Source organism: Chelonoidis abingdonii, chromosome 6 (assembly GCF_003597395.2).
Source record: "Chelonoidis abingdonii isolate Lonesome George chromosome 6, CheloAbing_2.0, whole genome shotgun sequence".
In the NCBI taxonomy this organism is placed as follows: Eukaryota; Metazoa; Chordata; order Testudines; family Testudinidae; genus Chelonoidis; species Chelonoidis abingdonii.
The window spans coordinates 83,665,502-83,688,960 of record NC_133774.1 but is presented as its reverse complement, the minus strand read 5'-3'; the positions used below and the strand labels follow the sequence as shown (position 1 = coordinate 83,688,960).

Here is a 23,459-nt window from a genome sequence, read left to right as displayed (position 1 = left end):
GAGAAACAAAAAATGTTGACTGACTTTCCTATAGCCTGTTACTCCTGATAAGAGCCCTCCAACAACTGTAATATGCTCATCTCCTTACTAGTGTATAAAGCAGGGGTCGGCAACCTACGGCACACGTGTCAAAGGTGGCAGGTGAGCTGATTTTTGATGGTATGCAGCGGCAGGCTGAGCGGCTCAGCCCATCACTGCTCTGGGGTTCCGGGTGCTGCCCTATTGCCAGCTGGGATACCAGCCATCGGCCCCACTCAGCACCTGCTGCTGGCCTGGGGACCCCCAAGGAACCCCAGGCTGGCAGTGGGCTGAGCAGGACCGGTGGCCAAGACCTCAGATAATAACAATAGTTGAGATATCAATCTGAGGAAGTTTATGAAGCATTGGTTGCTATTTCGGAAGAAGCCAGAGATCCAAAAGCTAAAAGTGAAGCACAGTCATTGGCCTCTGAAATATCCAGCTTCAAGTTTCTAACATCTGTCGTAATCTGGTATGACATTCTTGTTAAAATCTCAAGTGTAAGCAAAATAATGCAGAGTCCAATTATGCAGCTTGATTCAACACTTACCTTACTAAACAACACACAAGACTTTTTAGTGAAATACAGAGAACATGGATTCAAAGAAGCACAGGTTACAGCAAGAGAGCTTGCACAGGCACTCAGTGTAGAACCAAAATTTCCATGTGCGAATGTGACACGAGTTTCAAGGAAAAAACGACAAATGGAATATGAAGGAGCAGATGAGCCCATAGACGATCCAGAAAAGAAATTTGAGGTTGAATTTTTTAATGTTGTGATGGATAAAGCAGTATCTGCTGTTGATGAAAGGTTTAATACCTTGCAAGTACACCATGAACAGTTTGGATTTTTGTATGACATAACTAAATTCAACGAAATAGGAAAACAAGAGCAACTAATGACAAAGTGCAAGAACCTAGAGAGCCTTCTGAAGCACGGTGATAGTTTTGATTTAAATGGACTTGAACTGTACGAAGAATTGAGTACACTGTCATCAATGTTGCCACATGCAAAATCGGTGATGGACATTGTACAGTTTATTCATACCCGCAAACTTGTTGACATATATCCTAATGTGTACATTGCCACTCGTATTCTACTGACAATTCCTGTAACAGTAGCATCAGGAGAACGGAGTTTCTCAAAACTAAAGCTCATTAAAAACTATCTCCGCTCTACAATGAGTCAGGAACACTTGACTGGTCTTGCTATTCTTGCAATCAAACAAGACATCATTTTGTCTTTGTCATACGATGACATTATTACTGATTTTGCAGCCAAAAAAGCCAGAAAGATCGCTTTTAATTAAAAACTAATCGTTGTTTCAATACTTCTTCATAGAAATTTCCAATAAAATGTTGACAAATTTAAAAAAAATGATATTATTTGCATCATTCTGTCAAATCAGAATTTTTTCTATAGTGCTACTTCTTTAGTGCTAGTTCATCAGCACTACAGTGTGCTTAATTAAGTTAAACTGGTTTTAATAACATGCATGTGGCAAGTTTTCCAGTACCGTAAGCTTATGTTTGTGTTGCTAAGAGCAAGACAGGCACGGGGACACCAGTTTAATAATCTCACCTACGGCACCATAAATCCTAAGGACGGCCCTGCAACTTAGCTTGTATTTTCATTATCCTGAATAATTCTGAGACATCAGTCTGTTTATCTAAGCTATTTTAACATTTTCAGGTATTCCATTTATTTGCACGTGACCCTTATCACATCATTTAAACAGAATTCATTCTTTAACCCCCCTCAATGTGGATCTGCTATTCCAGTTTCTGCTCTAGAACTCAAATTCTGTGATATGGCATATAACAAAATACTGACACTGTCACTTTAGTGGGTGATACACTGGTGATAGAGTGTGAGGGATGCGAGGCAGTGGTGAAGTGGTAAATTGAGGCCCTGTCTCTGGCAACTGAAGAGCCGGTGGGCTTTGTTTGTTTGTTTTTAAGTGTTGTGAATAACCCAAGCATCTAGGCCAGCTCTGTGAGAACTTGAATGCTCTGTGGCTGCAGCAATTTACTCCCTAGTCCAAGCCCCTACTTGTATCTAATTTATTACTTTGTAAAACACTTTGAAATACCTTGAATGCTACATTGTCACACTCTTATGATATAACAACTGGGGTAGATCTGGAACGTGTGATATAGGATTTTGCATAGTATGTGGACAGGTAGCAAAAATGTCTATGTCCTGGCTCTATGCACCATGTATCTGAGATTAGAGTCTGGCCCAGATCACTGTTCGGAAGAAAAAGCCATTAAATGAGCATCTTATTAATAGTGCTGTGAAGTACACAGATAACATAAAGCTGGTACTGTAGTGCTCAGTGTACTTATCTCTTTCAAGGACTGACTCCTTACGCTGAATAGGGATTTTGTAAAACTTAGATGTCAAATAAATTGCATTCATGACAACAACTTTGAAATTCAGATAAAACCAGAGGAGGAAAATATTTTCATAAAAACATTTATTGGAAACCTCTGTGACTGGATTTGGCTGTATCAAGTAAATAATATGCTAACAGTGACTATTGCAATCAAGATGCAGATAGCAAATACCACAAGCAGGAAAATTAGGCAGCATTTGAAATGCTTCTTCTCTCTCTCTTTCTTTTTCAGCAAGGTGTCATACCCAGGGGTATAAATATCCCCCATCCAAAATTGTAGATCATTAGGATTTTCCTGAAAGAAAGATCAGAAAATGAACTCAGCTCCTCTGTATTGTAAGTAAAGTCACCAGAACATAGTTGGTCAGGAATATTTTGATTATCACTTAGTAATTAATGAATTTTCCTCCGGGGCAGATTGGCAGAGGCCCTGGAAGTTTTTCGCCTTCCTCTGCAGCGTGGGGCAGGAGTCTCTTGCTGGTGGATTCTCCGCAGCTTGAGGTCTTCAAACCACAATTTGAAGACTTCAGTAACTCAGACATAGGTTAGGAGTTTGTTATAGAAGTGGATGGGCAGGATTCTGTGGCCTGCTTTGTGCAGGAGGTCAGACTAGATGATCATATTGGTCCCTTCTGACCTCAAAGTCTATGAATTTATGAATTTAAAACATCACAAGTCAAATCAGAAAAATTTACACTTGAACTCTCGGCAGCACTAGATGCTGAATAATGTCCCATGGAGGACTATTAAAATCATAGCTCTCAGCCGAACCTAATGTAGGACACCAGCCATTAAAATGTGACAGAGACGCGGAAGAAACTTCCTGACATTCTCATCCTGATACAGAGGTGCTAATTTACAAATGCAGATCTGAGTCACTTCTCAGCAAGGAGAATGGTCAAATTCCCTCCCAAGTAATACACACTAACCCACAAGCAGACAGGAGTACTGGTGGTGAGGATGTGGTTATGAGAAGCTAAATTATTTGAAAAAGTACATAGAGGCATAATTTATTTGTCCAGGTTCTTATATGTCCACCATCAACATGGTATTTTAGGGCTAGATCCACAAAGGGACATAGCTGCTTCAGCGCCTAACATTTAGGTACTTTGACACCTAATGGAATCCACAGCCCTGATCGAGACACATGAGGAGAGAAGCACCTCAGAATGGAAAGCCAGCAAGCTGAGCAAGGAACCACCTACACTAGTCACTAGGAACTGCTGAGGAGAGAGGCAGGGCTTTGGCTAGTGAGACCTAATGGATGAGTTGCTAGCCCAGTGATTAGGGCACTCAGGTGGAAACCCTGGGTTCCAGACCCTGCTCAAATGAATGTTTAAGTATTTTATAAAAAGTTAGATCAGCTTCAACAGGTGAGATGGAAACATTCCCCTCCCCTTCAAAATAGCTGATTCAAGTCTCTGCTCCAAATCAGGCAGAGAGGGGCTTCAAATCTAGGTCTCCCAGGTGAGTACCCTAATTACTGGGCTTTTGGGGACCACCTCCCCTCAGCTGTCTTTTGTGTGGGCTAGGCATGCTCTGAGAAGGCCTATCTGATCACACTCTGCAGCCAAGATAGGCAGGGGAATGCCTAACATGAGACTATGCTGGTGCTTAGATGAGAGCTTTGTGTCAAGCAGATCAGCAACGGCAGGACTTAGGCAGCTGTGTGCATACACACTGGCAAACATTTAGGCACCTAGGGGACTTTACCAGCAGAAACTCAAGTGCCTAGTGACTTTAGATACCTATGGAATTAGGCAGCAGAGAGCAGGGCTTTCGAGGATCTCAGTAGTGGATAAATATTGGACTTAGGTCCCCTAAAGTGGGAGTTAGATACATAAATCCCTTTGTAGATCTAACCCTTAGTACCTCACAAACAAATGTGAATTTTTCCCCACATCGCCTGTGTGAGATTGGAAAATACTATTATATCCATTTTAAAGATGGGGAAAAGTGACATTAAATGACTTGCTATAGGTGACAGAGGACAGCTGTGACAAAGCCAGGATTGAATTGCAGTCTTTAGTGTCCTAACCATACTACTATCCTACCTCTCATGATTGGATCTGCATGAAATCCTTACAAAAACATATTCAGATTTACTTCTGAAACCAGAATCACCAGCAAATGAGCACAATATTTTACTCAGTGGTTCAAGTATAAATACAATGCATAGCATCTGGGTTTGTTCATGTATGAGTCTACAGCACAATACCTTTAAGTAGTTAGCCAGGTTAGAATGCAGTGAATGCTTGTCATAGTCTTGAACAGTCCAGGAAGGGTTTTTTTTCCTCTCTGCCCAGTCATCTGTTCGGATGTCAGCGTACAAGGGATTGCTCTTGATGGTGGATTTCAAGGTGATAGTGGTTATGTGTTTACCAAGAGCTTTGTCAATCATTGTTGGGCTGACCCCACTCAATTCTAAGCCAGGATGCTCAAAGACATTTCTTTTTTCTCTCTGTAGGATAGTTAGGACAAAAACTGGTTATCATCCTCAACCTTCTCATGACAAAGATGCCCTTAACATTCGCAGTCTATTGTGCAGTAGAACTAACTTTAAAATAATAACTGTCTATTCTTTTTGTTATGGTCTAGAAAGACACAAGAGGGCTGGTTCTCCACCTTGTGCAGCCTTTCTTCTCGTGTGGAACGAGGACCTATGCAAAATGAGTGCCAAATGCTGCTGTTGGTATGAGCTGTCATGGTAATGCCTGTTGGAAGAGAAGACTGTCATAGAAAACAAGCGCAACAAAATAACTGCCATAAGAATTGGGTTTAGAATTGCAGTTCTGATGAAGACAAAGGAAATATATGATGCTGAAGCAGAGTTGTGGGGACCAAAATTCATTAGCGATTGAGGGCCCAAAACACACATGGGTGTAACTTTGCATAGCTTCTCTCCTGCCTCATTTTCTGCAGAAACTGAACAGATTCCACTGATTATGCCTTCACAGAACCCTTTATTTTAAGCTCCCTCCAGTATTTCCACAACAGCCCCAGTGCAACAATCCATTTACAGCACCGCTATGATTTTTTTTTTTTAGCCCTCTCCTCAGGACCTGAGGAGCACAGAGGTCTCTAAGTAACTGAGCTCAACAAGCTCTGGCTCTTTATCAACCTTGAGCTGATTAAGTATTTGGCAGTTTATCCCAGCCAACCCAGACAGCCTGATTGTTTAATTCCCTCCATCAGTTTTCTTAAGAGGAACAAATTAGTACCTGAGTGATCAGAGTGCAGACTCACCTGTTTGTTCCCTGCACCCTGTCACAGTGGCGTATGCAGATATATCTTGATTGCCTTAGTGAAGATGCACCATTTGACAGCAGGCGTGACATTCTTATCCCAGGTCTGGATTCTTTGTGTCAAGCCAAAGGGCTGGATGAGTGTAAAGGGGCTGGTGAAGGTTCTGTAGAAGCCCAAAACTCTCGAAGAGTTGGCAAAGCTGTTGCAAATATTGTGCAGGACAATAGCCACTAATGGATCAGACAATCTCAGTATGCTGTTACCAGAAACCTGAACAGCATAATTTCAGCTCACCACAATTCCCTTTTTACTGCCACTTTAAATTAAATGAATTCTAGCAGCCCTGGAAGACACATTTATGATACATTCATCACATCCCTTAAATGAATTCATAAGGCAGTCCCAGAATTGCTCTTACAGCATATGTGCAGTACAAATGAAACTCTACTGGTTAGAAAATAACATTTCTCTCCTACTTCCTTAACATTTCTTTGGACTGGAAACTTTGATTTGAGACAGCTGAAGTCTGAGCCTGGACTAGTGTCTGCATTATAGGGAGCACTGGAGAGGAGTTAGAATCACATACTAAAGCAGCCTTATTAAAAAAAAAAAATTCAGAGAAGCGATCAAAACAGATTTTCAAATATTCCTCCCCACACTTCCATAAAAGGTCTAACCAGCTTCAAAATTCATTTACCCAAAAAAGGTTTCAGAGGCAAGGAAATGACGATATTTTTTCCAGCCTTCCGAGGGATAAATGAAGAGATTTAATATATACTAATTCCTCAACCATTATGTGTGGGGGACAGGGATGGGTATGAGGGGTTGGTTTCTTTTAAAATAATATGAGAGGGGAGAGAAAACAGCAGATTCTGTATACATAATCCAATGAGGAAGCATCATTCAGGCATTCATATCACTCTTCCGTGCACAAAGAACTAAGTGTGTTTCCCATCCATAATCATCATGATCTGGTATTAGAGAACAGATGGAGCCGCAGTACCCACAGCCCATGTGTTAGCTCACTGCAGTTGCCATATGTCGGTATTTAACTTTGACAGAGCTTTCACATCACAATTTTAAACTATTGGCATTTTAAACTGTCTACTCTTGCTGCCTGCATTTTACTGTGTTTCTTATTTAGAATTCTTCAGTTACTTTAATGATGCTTCCTGCAGGCTTGCGAGATGGATATACTTGGAGAACATAGCATAAGATCTGAAGAATGGCCATACTGAATCAGATCCATGGTCCATCTAACCCAGTATTCTGTCTTCCGACAGCAGCTGGTGCCAGGTGCTTCAGAGGGAATGAACAGAACAGGGCAACTGTTGAATGATCCATCTCTTGTTGTCCAGTCCCAGCTTCTGACAGACAGAATCTTAGGGACACCTTAGATTCACTATTCAAGATTTTATAGATGTCTGTAAGTTACCTTAGTTTCCTCTTATCTAAGCTAAATGGTCCCAGTCTTTTTGATCTCTCCCCATATGGAAGCTGTTCCATATCCCTAATCATTTTTGTTGCTCTTCTCTGTATTTTTTCCTATTCTAATATATCTTTTCTGAGATGGGGCAACCAAAGCTGCACACAGCATTCAAGGTGTGAGCATACTATGGATTTTAGTGGCATTGTGATATCTATGCCTTTCCTAATGATTCCTAACATTGTGTTAGCTTTTTTAACTGCTGCTAGATACTGAGCAGATGTTTGCAGCGAACTATCCGCGACTTCAGGATCCCTTTCTTGTGTGGTAACAAGTATGGTGTATGTACAGTTGAGATTATGTTTTCCAATGTGCATTACTTTGCATTTAGCAACATAAAATTTAATCTGCCATTTTGCCTCACTGTTTACCCATTTTTTACAGATCATTTATGCATATGTTGAACTGTACTGGTCCTATTTAGATCCTTGGGAGTTCCTGCTATTTACCTCTTTCCACTGTGAAAACTGACCATTTATTCCCACCCTTTGTTTCCTGTCTTTTACTCAATTACTAATCCATGGCAGAACTTTCCCTTTTATCTTGTGACCGTTTACTTTGCTTATGAGCATTTGGTGAGGGACCTTGTCAAAAGCTTTCTGTAAGTCTAAGAACACTATATCCACTGGATCGCCCTTGTCCACATGTTCGTTGAACCCCTCAAAGAATTCTAATAGATTGATGAAACAATTTCCTTTTACAAAAGCCATGTTGACTCTTCCCCATTGTGATCATCTATGCATCTGATAGTTCTGTTCTTTACTTATGATAGTTTCCACCAATTTGCCTGTAATGAAATTGGCATGCTGCCCTCTAATTGCCAGGATCACCTCTGGAGCCTTTTTTAAAAATAGGAGAAGCTTACATTGAAGAAATGTGCACTCTCACCAGGGGAATGTTCATTCTACCCAGGTTAAAATATTGTGAAAAGAATGTGCCTTGACAGTGCTGAGTTTTAAAGCAGTTGTTTTAAATAAAAATATTTAAAAATAAAGATAGATTCAAAATTGGTTCAAATTTTTCTCATAAAGCCAATGCATGGTGAATTGGCCTCATGTTATTGGTGATACCCCAGATATTCTAATTACCCCTTCATCCTAGCAATTACTATCCCTTCTGCCCCATGGGGAACAGTGATATAGGAATGTGGGTATACAGTACCATGAGCATGATCAAGGGTAAGAGGTGATGGCAGAGGCAACTAGAATTTTGATGAGAATAGGACTGGTAAATGTGATGGGAGTTTTGCAGTAAAGACATAGTGATGTGAAGGTGATGATGTAAAAGGAGGGAAAAAAACCCTTTGAAGTGATCATTAAGATGATCCATAGAAAGTGTGAGGAGAACTTAACACAGGAATCATAACATTCAAAAACCAGTGGGAGAACACTTCAACCTCTCTAACCTCTCAGTGACAGACTTGAAGGTGGCAATTTTGCAATAGAAAAACTTCAAAAATAGACTCCAAAGAGAGACTGCTGAACTCGAATTAATATGCAAATTAGATACAATTAACTCAGGCTTAAACAGAGACTGGGAATGGTTGGGTCATTACACTAATTGAATCTATTTCCCTATGTTAAGTTCTCCTCACACCTTCTATGGGTCATCTCAATTATCACTTCAAAAGGTTTTTTTCTCCTGCTGATGATAGCTCCTCTCAATTGATTAGACTCTTCCTGTTGGAATGCATACTTCCACCTTTTCATGTTCTCTGTATGTAAGAATATCTCCTGTCTGTGTGTTCCATTCTATGCATCCGAAGAAGTGAGCTGTAGCTCAGGAAAGCTTATGCTGAAATAAATTTGTTAGGCCATGGCTACACTGGCACTTTACAGTGCTGCAACTTTCGCGCTCAGGGGTGTAAAAAAAACACCCCCCTGAGCGCTGCAAGATACAGCGCTGTAAAACCTCAGTGTAATCAGTGCCGCAGCACTGGGAGCGCGGCTCCCAGCGCTGCAAGCTACACCCGTAGAGGATGTAGAGTAGGCACAGAGCTGGGAGAGCTCTCTCCCAGTGCTGGCACTGCGACCACACTCACACTTCAAAGTGCTGCCACGGCAGCGCTTTGAACTTTCACGTGTAGCATAGCCTGAGTCTCTAAGGTGCCAGAAGTACTCCTATTCTTTTTGAGAAGGAAAGATGCTGCCTTACAGAAGTAGAGATTTAGATTTAAGGGATAATAAGACAGAGAGATAGCAGGTACCCTGCAAAAAAGATTATGCACACAAAAAGCAGAGAAATAGAAGAGGGGTAATATGCAGAAAAATATTACACATATTAATTCACTAACCCTTTGCATAGACTTTCATTCTAACAAGATTGTGTTCATAAGAATGTTCAATGAAAGGGAAAGCATTGTGAATCCTGGTACAAATGTGCAAGTACACAAGTATTGATTATATATATAACACAAGTTAGAGAAGCTATCTTGACAACTCTTTGTGGATTTGGAATTGATGGGATCTAAAACAGAAATAATAGCATATGACAGGTGACTATTCATAGAATAGACATAGTGAATTGGGGGCAGTGAATGTGTTCAAGTAAAGAACATGATCCATCAAAACCAGGAAATCAAAAATTAAGGCAGAAACTTGGTTTCAAGCCCATTTTACTGAAAGTAGGGATCAAAGGAATTTCTACACAATAGGTGATTTTACATATTGTAGGTCAAATTCTGTTTGCTATATATATTATATAACACCTTGTAACAGATGTTCTTACATAATTGGTCACTTTACTAAACTAGAATAATATTTGGTTAGCCGTCCTTTGCTCCCACAGTGCCTCCTTCCCCTGAGCTTGCTGAGCCACATGACTTCTATGGTATAGCTGACATTAACCTTTAGCTCCTAGACATGTTGAAGGTGGGATTCAAAATCATGGGAAGGGTGGGGTAATGGACTCTGCCATGGAGGAAAATCTTGTTTGTTGATTGGCATTACAGAAATGCAGTCCAGAGGTGACAAAGACAATAATAACTGTGACAAGTTTCCTACTTTGGGGTAAAATTTGCAATCTTTGTGCCAGTCATAGATGACTAAAAAGTGCTCTTGGCTACAGCTGCACCATGACCATCTGGGTATTCAAGAGGCTTATAGATTGCAACCAATGCTAAGAAAATGTAAAGAAACTGCACCTAATGAGGGGCCAGATATCAGTTTCACCACCTTGGCTAGCTGTTATACACAGCCTACTAGCATCACCTTCATCTTGTCTGAACTGAACTTCAGCCAGCTAGTCCTAATCCAGGCCCCAATCTTGGCTAAACATTGGAGTGCTGAGCGACTGCCCTGGCTGAGTCCAATGAAAAACAGATGTAGAGCTGAGTGTCATCAACATATCAATGACAATGCAGCCCAGATCAGCTCAGTATCTCCTCCAGCGGCCTCAAATACAAACCGAAAAGGTAGAGTGACAGAATGGAATATTGGCAGAAACTCACATGAGAGAACCCTTGAGGCAGAAGAGCAATCACTCAGCACTATACCATCTGGGTCCTCTCAAAAGGAAGGAATGGAGTAATTAAAGCACCACTTCATCTATCCTTGTCAGTGTCCACAACTGTTCCAACAAAACCTCATGGTCAGTGGATCGAAAAGCAGGTGGTAAATGTGAAAGTGTCAGTGTGTGCACTTGGTCTTTCCAAATTGCAAGGAGGAGATAATTAATGAAAGAGGCAAGGGCTGTCTGTACCTAGCTAGGCCTAAAATCAAACTGATAGTGGTCCAGAGAATTTAAGTACTACACAGATTGCCAAGAATTGCTTCATCTCAAGATCCTCAATAACAATGAAAGTGGGTGGCAGGGAAACAATTACATTAGCTAATAATTAGCATAAGTTAATTGTGTGGAAAGTGTTAGAGAGCTTATTCGTTCACTCTCACCCTTCCCTGGTCGTTCTTGGATGAACAGAGAGCAACAATACCCGAAGTCCGAAGGTGCAAACAATTCGATGTTTATTGGGGTGAACTCCCAACAAGCTTAAATTCAAGTTCCTTTTCTTTATTTTTCGAATCCCAACTTACTTCCTGTTTGCTCCTAATTTATATAGTAATATTTTCAGCTATACCTTAACCAATCATTCTACTAAAATTTACCTAACCAGTCCTAACGTATTGTAACATGATTACCTAACCAATTATATCCCACCACCTTAATTAGTTTACACTTAGCAAAATTAATTATACAGCAGACAGAAACAATCACAGAACCAGACAAAGACCAGGCAAATAAACATACAAAACAATACAGCAGTAAGGATTTCACACTACATCTATACAGACATAAGGATTCTCCAGCTGTGTCTATTGATAAGTGAGTTCTTGCCAGACAGGATGCGATCAAACTGTTTCCTTTTACATCTTCTAGGCTCTTCCCTTTCTCTGGAGGTGATAGATCGAATCACCTTCCTAACAGTCCCAGATTGCCTTATTTTAATATGACTAGTTTGGAATGTGAGGACGTGACCATACATTTCCCAGTTTATGGCTGCTAAAGAACCAGGCCTCAGACTGTCACAGTAAGAGAAGACCACTACACAAACAGTGATTTTTGATTCTTTCTTTTATACCTCTATAACTAGCTAAGTGATAAGAATACATCTAAAGCCTTAAAGTATAGGCCTTTGCAGACAGGCCTGAATATCTATATCCTAACAGAAAGAGATTAATTTATTATACACCTCAGAGCATTATGTCACACCTCTGAGAAATGCACTAGCACGGATCCTTGTCTTTCTTTAAAGGCATGCTTCTGGGAAACTAGCCGTGACAGAAAGGAGCTGCTATGTACTATCTAAGTATCTGGACATGCAATAATGCTCTGAATATTATACACAGTGTTCTTGCAGCTGTGTCAACCCCAGGCTCTTAGAGATGAGGTGGGTGAGGTAGTATTTTTAATTGGATAAACTTCTCTCTCAGCTTGTATCTCTCAGCAATAGAAGTTTGTCCAATAAAAGATATTACCTCATCCACCTTGTCTGTGTGAATATTATAAGTGACCTGGTCACGGAGGTAAAGTTACTGTATAGCTATTGTGGCTTAGCATTTCCCATATGAATGTATCTAACTTAATGGGGGAGAGGGGAGGCTGTGGGAAGAACAAACAGGAAAGGAATACCATGGTTCTCTAGATAAGCAACCTCAAACAAATGCTTGGAAGACAAGGAGTCCAGCTGTTAGCTTCAAGGTTCCTGTAGCCAACACATTGCAAGTGTTGTTTTGCTAGAGCTGGCAGGCTGGAGATCAAAAGAACACAAAAGAGTTAAAAAAATGTTCTCAAGGGAAGAAGGGGGTGGGTCACTTGCCAGAAGCTGTCCAGGGAGACAGGTTGACAGATAGGGAGAGGCTCTGCTGAATGAGTTGCCTTAGGGAAACAAGCATTAGTATAGGTTGGTTTATTGTCTTAAATCTGTTAACTCTGAAATGCTTTTCATCTGATACATAATACTCAACTTGAAGGAGGCTGCCTGATCTCAGGTTACTGCTGCCATTGCTCCAAGAGAAAAGAATAGACAGGAGATTGAGAGCTGCCCTGTCAGTGGAGAAGCGGGTGGCTATTGCAGTCTGGAAGCTGGCAACTCCAGACAGCTACCAATCGGTCGCGAACCAGTTTGGAGTGGGAAAGTCGACCGTTGGAATCGTGTTGATGCCAAGTTTTCAAAGGCCATAATTGCATCCTGTTAAGAAGAACTCGTGACTCTGGGGAAGCATGCAGACATTTCTGGACGGCTTTGCACAAATGGTATTCCCTAACTGTGGAGGGGCGATAGATGGGACGCATATTCCTATTCTGGCACCACCCCACCTAGCATCCGAGTACATTAATCGAATGAAGGGTATTGCTCTATGGTTCTCAGGTGCTTGTGGATCACCTTGCGTGGGCGTTTCATTGACATTTACACAGCTGGTCGGAAAGGTGCATGATGCACGCATCTTTCGGAACGATGGCCTGTTTCAGGAAAGCTGCAGGCCGGGACATTTTCCCCAGACCGGAAGCATGCACAGTTATGGGGACGCTGAAATGCCCCATTGTGATTCCCTGGAGACCCTGCTACCCGTTAATGCCATTTGGCTCTTTAAACCGTATACAGGGAAGCTTGACAGGAGCAAGGACCGGTTCAACTACAGCCTGAGCCGCGTGCAGAATGACTGTGGAGTGTGCTTTTGGCCATTTAAAAAGGGCGCTGGCGTTCTCTTATGGAAGCTAGACTGAGGGGAAAGCAGCATCCCTGTGGTTATATCCGTGTGCTGTACCCTCCATAATATTTTGTGAAGGGAAGGGTGAGAACATTCAGTCAGGAATGGACCTCCAAGGTTCAATGTCCTGGAGGCTGAATTTGCCACAGCCAGATTGCAGGCTACTACGAGAGGCCCAGCACAGGGCTACAAGGATTAAGGATGCCTTAGGGAGGAATTTGAGGCTGAAAGCCAACAAGTAATGTTTTGGTGCCTTGCACGGGAGTGAAAGTGCAGTGGTTACAATGATTTGCAGTGCCTGTTTTTTTTCCTGGGCTACAATTATCTTACGCTTTCTGCAATAAAAGAAAACTGTTTTGAAAGCCACGAATTCATTACTGAAAGAAAAGAACTAAAAGGGCAAGGGGGGTAGGGTGGTGAACTGTACAGTCAGAGGTTGAATATGTCCTGCCTGGGAGTGCTGTGCAATGACTGCTGCACTTCAGCATGAAATGCTGCATGGTGATGGGGTTGAGTGCAGAGGGTAAGGGTCGTTGTTCTCAGGGCTGGTAGGTGAACGTAGAGGTGTTGGGGGGCAGCTGCTGGTGGTAATAACCTGGATGCTGGAGAAGGGGTTTGAGCTGACACATTGGAGGCATAAAGGGAAAGAGCTTTGGGACGGGGGGGGGGCTGCACGGAATGTAATGCTCTTCCTGCATGGCTACGAGTGACTGGGATACAGTCCATTTGGTGCGCTATAGGTATGCTTATCAGCTGCTTTGTGCTTTCTTCTTAGCTCTGCCTTTCTCCTGCCTTCTCTTTCCCTCCCCTGGCTGCATTTTTCCCCTGCCAGTTCCTGGAGTTTTACTCTCCTCTGGCAGATTGCTTTCACCATATCTTCTCCTTGCTTTTTCGTGGCTTCTTTCTCTCAGGTTTTTGTAAGCCTTTCAGCATCTCTGATCCAGCCAGTGGGTATTCAAGGACACTGTTATTAGAAAGACAAAAAATTTGAAACATTAAACAGAGAGACGAGCATTGTGTATAATCACAGTGAAGGAGTTTACAGTCTCACTTTGTAGCAATACTTTCCACATACCAACCGGAGCACAGAGAACACGCAGCAGCGAAGAAATGGTAATGGGCAATGAGTGCAGGAGTTAATTAATCCTGGAAGATATCTCGCTGCTGTGGGTCACCTGGGAAGGGGGACTGATTGGTCAGGGCTGTACTGGGGTATTCATTGCGTTGGGGAAAAGCATACTGCTTGCAGGGGGACCTACACTGAACACTATCCCAACATTTTCCACAGGAGTTATCCTGGAAGATATCTCGCTGCTGCTGGTCACCTGGGAAGAGCGGGAGGGTCTTCTACAGCAATGCGGATTCCGCCCTGGCCCCTATGCAGCTTGCCTGTGTGCAGCAATGGTCCCCCCACCCCTCGCGGCACAGTGGCACGGACGCGTTGGCCTGACTGGGACAAGGACCACAGTGGCTATCCCTATAAACTTGCACAAGCGCATTGCCCACGATCTGGCAGAAACTTTTGAAGAGATTACCGAGGCCGATTACCGCGATGTGATAGACCACATCAATGGGCTATTCCACATCTAGGCATGCATGTATGCAGGCATAACCCCCCCTCCTCTCCCGAAACATTTCCATCCTGAAAATAAAAGCTGCTTACCGGGAACCTGCTCCTCTGCTTCTCCTTCACCAAGTTCCAGCTGCTGCGACTGGCTATCTTCCTCCTGGCTTGAGAAGAGCTCCTGGCTGCATGCCTCCTGGGACTCCGGGGTGTCTCCCCCAGCCCAGTACCCTCACTCTCGGTTTCCTCCCCCCCTCCACCTCCCTGCTCTGAACTGTCCATCGTGGTCCTCGGATTGGCAGTGGGGTCACCCCCAAGTATCGCGTCCAGTTCCTTGTAAAAACGGCAGGTCGCAGGGGCAGCACCTGAGCGGCGGTTTCCGTCATGGGCTTTGCAATAGGCACTCCACAGCTCCTTTACTTTAACCCTGCACTGCACCGCGTCCCGGTCATGGCCCCTTTCCATCATGGCCTTTGATATCTGCCCATCGGTATCCTAATTCCTACAGCTGGAGCGCAGCTGTGACTGCACAGCTTCCTCCCCCCAAACTGATAAGGTCCATCAACTTGCCATTACTCCATGCTGGGGCTTGTTTGGTGCATGGAGGCATGGTCACCTGGAAAGAGTCACTGATTGATTGTACTCCACACCTGGCTGAGCAAACAGGAAGGGGATTTTTAAAATTCTCGGGGCATTTAACGGGCGGGTCACCTCAGGCGAGGGCAGTAGAGTGCGAACTGATGAGCAGAGTGGCTGAACAGGCATTCTGAGATACCTCTGAATACCCCGGAGGCCAATTACAGTGCTTTTGGTGGCCACACTTAAGGAGCAGCGCTGCATCACCAGTGCTTCAATCCTTATACCCGAGGCAGAGCAGGAGATGCAATGCTGGATGTGCCCCGCAAGCGTGGATGGTGAGTAAGTTGCAGTGCTGGTGGTGGGTTTACAGCGCTGCAACTCTCCAGTATAGCCAAGCCCTAAGCCAGACTTTTTGAGGTAAATCACAGTTGGTACACAGGATGCTGAAAGTACCAAGATTATTTTACTTCATAGTTATATGACAAAAATATACAATAAGAGGGAATGAATATTCACTCTGCCCGACACCAAAACAGAAAGTGAAAAAAAGCTTTTGCTCTGAAATGAAGATACTTTTATCAGACTGCCTTATATAATGGAATATATGAAGATACTTATAGGTGAAGGAAACACATGAGCACTTAAGTGCACTTCAGTTTGAATGATCTCATGACAAACATCCCAAGAAGCTCACAAATACATGGCTGAGAAGTCACTTTACACAGGGAGGCTTGAGCAGCAACATTTCTTAAAAGAAAATGAATTTCTGGACAGAGAGTTTAAGCCACCTGTTCAAAACTGAAACACACCCCTCCTGTTTCTGAATTAACTAACTCTTGCACCCCCATTAGCCTGCTCATCATGTTATTCACAAACCATTAGCTTTGCACTGTGCTATCATGTTCATTTTAAAGTCTGGAATGCATCAGGTGTTTAGTTCCTTCTTATTTGCACATCAGCAGAAAAGAGAAATAAAAATGCACATTGTGTTTAAGTACTTCAGCTGGATCTACAAATGAACATGGTGAAAAGGAGAGTTCATGCCTTACGTTTAACTTTTTTTAAAATAACACTCTAATTTGCTTTCCATGGAAAATGGTGATTTGAGTAGCTTCCTTTGAGAGGGCCACCCTAGTGCTGGAATGAATTTCAGAAGAATTATCTCCAGGGGGATTATGAGGAAGATGCCATTTTAAGGGAGAATATTCTCTATAGATTTAATCCTATTGGAAGTTTTCAGTGATGGCTCAATGACAGCTAGTCTTACTTCATTAAAATGGGCTGGGACATTCCCTTCTGAGGAAAAGGCTGTGTGTTTGGATCTCCTCATACCTGCACAAAGTGGTGGGATGGGAAATAAGCCACCATCACTCCCAGTCTCTTGGATCTTATGGGCATCTCTTCTTGAGGTTAGTACACTGTGCTGGGGAAGGGAGAAGGTGGGTTAATGTGTTACAATCCTATGTGAGGGGAAGAAAAACTGTCTTTGTTGTAAGGACGATCCTTATTTTAATAAAAGAATTGGCTGTCCCATACTAAATCATTCTATCACCCCTTGCAACCCTATCACTGGAAACTTACCACCCCTCAATTTGGCCTGGCTGACCATCTGCAGGTGGCTAAGCCTCTGGACGGGTGGCCAGGCCAAATCTGAATGGGACCAGCAGTTCTTCAGGTGTGCTGATAAATAGCCAGAGGTTAGAGGGGCATGCAGGGAAATTGGGGTCTCTGGCTGGGTGATTTGCAGGGGCAAAGATGAGGAGTCCAATTCCTGCTCCCCTCAGCACTGCAGCTGTGCTGCACACTGGGCTGGGCCCCTTGCGATGCCTCAGTAATTGCCAGGCTGTGGCCGTGGGTTCCATCGAGGTGGTCCAGTGCTGGGCACAGGATGCAGATTGGGAGTCTCAGAGCAAAAAGTGATGCTTTTAGAGACGGGTCAGGAGCAGAACCAGGTGGAGAGAATCCACTGGGGGCCCTGCAGCAGGAAAGCGGAGATGACGGTTCCTGAGGAAGCAGGATTTCCCAATCACTGTAAATTGGAGAAGCACAGATGGGCTTGGGCTTATTTACCCTCCTCAGAAAGTAGCCAGGCTACCCTGAGGGATGACCAGAAGGGAGAGGAGTGCACAGGCTACTTGCTTTCAGGACCAGTGACCTTCTTTCTAGAATCAAGCAGCATCTGACATCACAGAGGGTGGAGGGTGACAAGAAGTTAAGTGGGGAGAAGGTTACCTTCCGTTTTAAAGTAATTCTTTCATTTTACTCTTTCCCATGTCCTTCAGGGCTGTGATGGTGAACAAGAAGCAAAGGTGGGGTGTGTGGGGGAGAGAGAGGCAGCATCTTATAGCCCTCACATATACGACAGTTTTTCCTGAATTCAAACCCTGATGGCTACAGCTATGTGTCACATAATAGTTACTCTCACTACACCCTTTCCCCCAACATGCTGAGCTTTTCTGTGTCCTACTTTGGAAGCAGGAAGTTGTTCGGCCAGAGCAATAATGTACATTAAGATGTTTCGTGTTGAAGAAGCATCACTGCACCAAAGGTGTCTTACTTCACCAGGGCAGGGAGGGAGACTGACTAGACTGGTGTCACAGTGAGTTAATGGCAGAGTTGAAGAAAATCTAACTGCCCTCTTGCTTGGTTCAGGAGGTTCTCAATGCACAGTGTGCATCGTCCTTTCCCATACATTTAATCTTTCAGGTGGAAGAGAACTGAGTAACGTGTGGCCGTTATGGGACCTCCAGAACACAGCACTTGCCTTGAGGAGTTCAGTGTGACCTGTCGCCTCTGCCCTCACCTAGAGGCCTACAGATGTCTCAAGCTTCATAAGTCACCATCCCTGAAGAAAAAACAGTAACTTTCCTTACTGTCAGCACATGTGTGTATGTGCGTGCCCGTGCGCGCGTTAGGAAAACTGTCACTTATTTTTGCAATAAAATGTTGGCAACCCTCCTCCCTTCTGAGGAGAACTTATGGGGAAGCAGCAGTGGGAGTCATCCCTAGCAACTTGGCTCCAGTAGAGTCACATAGCTAGAGAGCCGAAGAGGGGAGCAATTGCCCCTCCTATCCCCATCATGAAGTGGTTCTGTCTTTCAGCAGATCCACTGAGGTCTGAGCACTTTCTGGAGGTCAAAACCCAAGCTGGTTCCATAGAGGACACAGGACTAGGTTTTTATATTTTGCAATCTGGGGAAAACTGTATGAGGGGAACCTATCCTTAAAGGGTTTCTTCTTTTCTTCCCTATTTCTGTATCTTCCTTTGTCTTTCACCCTAACTACTATCCAGGAATAACCCTCTGGAGTCTGCTTAAGTAACTCACCCAACAGCAGTCATGAAAGCCAAGTTAATTGTATGGTACACAATCATTGACTGTTAATGTCAGTTATTATGGGGAGACAGCAACTGCTTCTTATCGTTAAGGATGTAACTGAGTTTCCATTTTAAGCCTGAATTTTTCTCTTCCAGAATTTTCCTTCTCTCTAGCTCCTACCTGTGTGTTGTTCCTGGGAAGTTTCATACACATACTGGGAAATGCTAAAAAATACCACAACCAGGAGTTAGCAGGTCATTGCCAGTACTAAGAGGTGTGGAACTATATAACAGTGATAGGGTTTGAGCCCATGGTATCAGGAAGATTGTTCTCATACAGCCTGCTCCTGCTCCCATTGAAGTTGATGTCAAAACTTTCACTGACATCAGTGGTGCAGGATCAGGGACATGCAGTGGCTGCAACCACAGCAAAAAGCTCAAACCCAAATTTCATTTGTTTCTGAACCACAACATTTATAAGGAATAATAAATAAAGAAGTCAAACATTCAGGTCTTTCCTTTAGACCTTACCTGTAAATAGACTTTGTTGTGCCATTGCTGTGCGCCTGGAAAAGCTGCTTCTGGAAATGTTACTAGGCTGGCTTGTAGAAAGGCAGAGTTTTTCATTAAAGACTTCACATCGAGTTGTAGGAATTTATCAGGATGGTTGTTGTTTGGCAAAACAGAGAAGTCCATGTTCCCCATCTATTCAGTAATAATGAAAACAGCCCAGTCTTCTGGTTCCTGGCTGCCGTGGGCTCCTTCTATTATTAATGAAGTGAAAAGGGATCCTGCAATTGCCTGAAACTGTAACTGACCCCTGCTTGGTGTCACGCTCACTTATATCATCTACCAATGATAAAAAGATCATTTAGAAGCAGCATAGCAGGCAAGACATGCTTCCTTAAGTGCCTAGCTTAAGTTTTCAAGTTTAAGGACCATTTTGATAGATGTATATGTGCTCATTAAAACTAACAGAGTATCAGTGACTAGATGCATGAGACACTTCAATGCATACCAGCACTTCCTTAAGTGACTTGCCAAAGATCTCAGGTTTACAGTATTTTCTTTCTCAGCTAATTAGAAGCAGTTCATACCACAACAGGAATGGTGCAAGTCCTTCAGCAATTATTCTCTGGGGATACTAACTCATTTGATTTTGTCACACAGTTCAGCACGGTAGTTTGATGTTATAACAGTAACATACACATTCTCAGATTAAAGGGATATTTCGTCAGTAAGTTTTTCCTCAATATGGGGAATATTAGTTTATTTCATATACTGAAACTGCAAGCGTTCCTTAGGAGCTTAATCTTCAAATCAATGGAAAACTCTAATTGACTTCAATAGTATAAGATCAACCCCTTACTTTTCATTATTGTATCTGTGATGCTTGTATTTTATTTCAGAGTTTACTTTTAGTATTTCATATTTATAAAGTCACGTTGATTTTGACTGATGAAATTTCATTCCTTCAGCCTAGCCACCAATTATAACCAGTACAGGTAATAAAAAACAACAAGCTTTTACTCTTTGTTTCGATTCAAATTCACATTTCTAATTCTTGTATTTTATTTCAGATGTCCTTGCCACCTTGCCAAGTAGTTTAGATGCAAAAAGTAGGTTTTTAAAAAAAGATTTTTTACAAAAACACTTAAAAGAAATATCTTAATCTCTCTTTTTTTTAATTTATGAAAACTATTTTGGGTTAGATTAAACATTTGTGGTAACTGCAACATGAACTTTGCAGAGTTGTGTTAAAGCATAAAAAGTAGGAAGTGAAAAATGACAATATACAAAAGTTATGCTGACTAATCAGTTCTCACTCTCAAAAATGGGTGAAACAGAAAAAGGAAAACAAACAGTTTTAATACTGACAGTTTTAATAAAGCAGGATGTTATTGGTACCAAATAAATAATTTGTAACAATGAATTAAGACGTTTCACCTTCTTTTTTTTCATTGAGTGTCCATGACTTTCACCAAATGTATTTATTTGATCGCATTTGTGACCTCTGTTTATTCTGTAGCTGCCAGTTGGAATGCCATATTAGAGCAATATTGCTTGGTTGTGACTGGTCACAAGTCAGATGACATAGTTTCTTTTTGACTGGATAAATAAACTCTAGAAGGCCCTGCTTTAGCAATGTATGCAACTGTACATAACTTTAAGCATGTGACTAGTCCTATTGACTTAAATTTAACTCAAGTTAGTGTCTAATTTTAAGCATATGAGGCTCTTCAGCTCCCATTTAACCAAGCACTAGCAAGGCAGTTAGTCACTTTGCAGGACTGGCACCTATATAAATGGATAAACGGAGCCCCACACAATTTATTTGTTATAAATGTACAGTTTGAAAAGATCTGACTTGTTGAGCAGCTCAAGTTGTACTGAAATTATTACTCCCAACAAAATGGCACTTCAAAATGCACTGAAATTTGGCTTGACTAAATAATTTTTCAAATACCTCTGCGAAGTTGCATAGTTAGGCAAGAGGAGTTGCTGCCTCCTTGCAGGACCAACAGTATGGCTGGTGTGATGAATGACCAAATACAACATGTGACTGAAACATTTATTGCTCTATCTACTATTCAGTTTCTAATTTGGTTTTAGCAGAATGAAATTATTCAGAATTGGATCAAATATTACAATTAGTCAGTTGTTACTTCACAGCACCTGAACTCTCATGCCACTACCTCATTGGAGGAGAAGGGCTTAAGCTACTTTCCTGATACTCCAAAGATTGCACTAGCATACCACTCGTTCATTTTTGTTTGTGTCTTTGAAGGGCTTTACAGGGAAGACATGGAATGCTATAGAATGGAATATACTGGTAGATTACAGTTTGAGACATTCAGGAAGTTATTGATTTAGTTTAATAGTTGTACAGTGCTATGCCGCTTTATTTACCATGGTGACTTCAGCGAGTGTGGTGATTAGCAGGGGCGGCTCTAGGCCCCAGCACCCCAAGCGCGTGCTTGGGGCAGCATGCTGCAGGGGGCGCTCTGCCGGTCACCAGGAGGGCGGCAGGCAGGCAGCCTTTGGCGGCATGCCTGCGAAGGGTCCGCTGGTCCTGCGGCTTCGGTGGAGCCTCTGGACCAGCGGACCCTCTGCAGGCACACCTGCGGGAGGTCCACCAGAGTCGCGGGACCAACAACCGGCAGAGCGCCCCCTGAGGCATGCCGCTGTGCTTGGGGTGGCGAAATGTCTAGAGTCGCCCCGAGCCTGCCTGCCATGCTTGGGGCAGCAAAATCTCTAGAGCCCCCCCCGGCGATTAGTGGTGTTAAATACTTGGATAGATAGGCCCCATTCCATCTTTCAGGAGCACATAAATGCTCTGCAGTATCTCCCAGTCACAGGTTTCTCCAGGGTTGCTGAGATGTGGATGTCGACACTGGTTAGTTTTTATTTTTATTTTTAACTCTAATTTTCTACTCTACATTAAATATTTAATTTACTTTTCTTTTTACAGGGAATTCTTATGCATAGAAATGACCCAAAGGACACTGCTTCTTTCGTGCTCACTGAGGATGAAAGTGAACAGAAATGCTTCTCCAGAGTAAGTGACATGCAACTAAAATTCCAGGAGTACTTTACCTGTCAGACATGTGGAATAAGTTGTAATTGTTGTACTTTTGGCCAGGGCTGCGCTTTATAGTGTACATTGGGAGTGAAATTGCCTCCTGCGCAGAAGACTAGTACAACCTCCATGCAATACTTAAATCCCACTTAATCAGTCAAAATAGGGTTTAAATGGGATTTAATAGCACACAGGCCTTTTGCTGGACCCTCTGAATAGGAGTAAATTTAACCCTTATTGTCCAACTGAAGTTGGATAGTTGACATAGGTTGAAGAGTTACTCATCAGCTTGGAAGGAAAACTGATTAATAGAGACAGACTGTTAGAAGAACTGAGTAAATTCTGCTGTGACTATCTACTGCTGGAAGAGTACGAATGCCTCACTGAGCACATCTGGAAAGTACTTCCAGCTGCAAGTCAGATCAGTGTGGTCTCCGGAGTGGCAGTGCTGGGCAAAGCAACAATGCATTTTGAGATCATCGTACCTGTGCTCACATACCAGTGCAATCTTAAAAAAACCTTCTCCCTATTTTTCTAATCAAACGGCACATTGATCTGTATTATTTATTTAAATTATAGGGAAGTGCTTAAATAAAATGCAGTAACCAAATATATGTTACTTCATTTTTAATTCATCCAGAGAAGAAATATGATGCATTTACACTACGTGTAAACATAATGACTTCCAAGTTGCAGACTGCATGTACGTTTAATAGTCAAGTATTACAGCCACTGAAGAAACGAAAGCTGTAGCTAAAGTTGCAGGTAAACTTAGATGATAATTCCTGATTTCACTCATTATATCTAGAAAATATTCTCATTTGCCTCTGAAACTTTGCATCCTTGGTGCCAGCCCAAAGGTAATTTTTTTTGTGCATCCCTGACTGCCTATGGGTAGCAGCTCCAACCACTTCCATGCCAGTCACATTCCTCCTACAGCCAGTTTGCAAAAGGATCTTCAGGAGACAATCTATAGCTGTCTTTCTCTCCCCTCAGCTGTAGGACTTCTCCTCATCAGGTCCAGGGCTTTTAGAGCCCCTATATGCTGCTCCATCCCATGGACTT

At 42.6% G+C, this 23,459-nt stretch overlaps 1 protein-coding gene across 1 annotated transcript; it reads right to left on the bottom strand.

The window, feature by feature from the left end:
* Positions 1 to 2,532: 2,532 nt before the first annotated feature.
* MINAR2 (membrane integral NOTCH2 associated receptor 2) lies at positions 2,533 to 19,510 on the bottom strand. Its single transcript, XM_032795461.1, has 3 exons — positions 19,346 to 19,510; positions 4,636 to 4,878; positions 2,533 to 2,712 (listed from the first exon to the last, which is right to left on the bottom strand). The coding sequence occupies exons 1-3, from the start codon at positions 19,508 to 19,510 to the stop codon at positions 2,533 to 2,535; spliced, it is 588 nt and encodes a 195-aa protein (XP_032651352.1).
* Between the last annotated feature and the right edge of the window lie 3,949 nt (positions 19,511 to 23,459).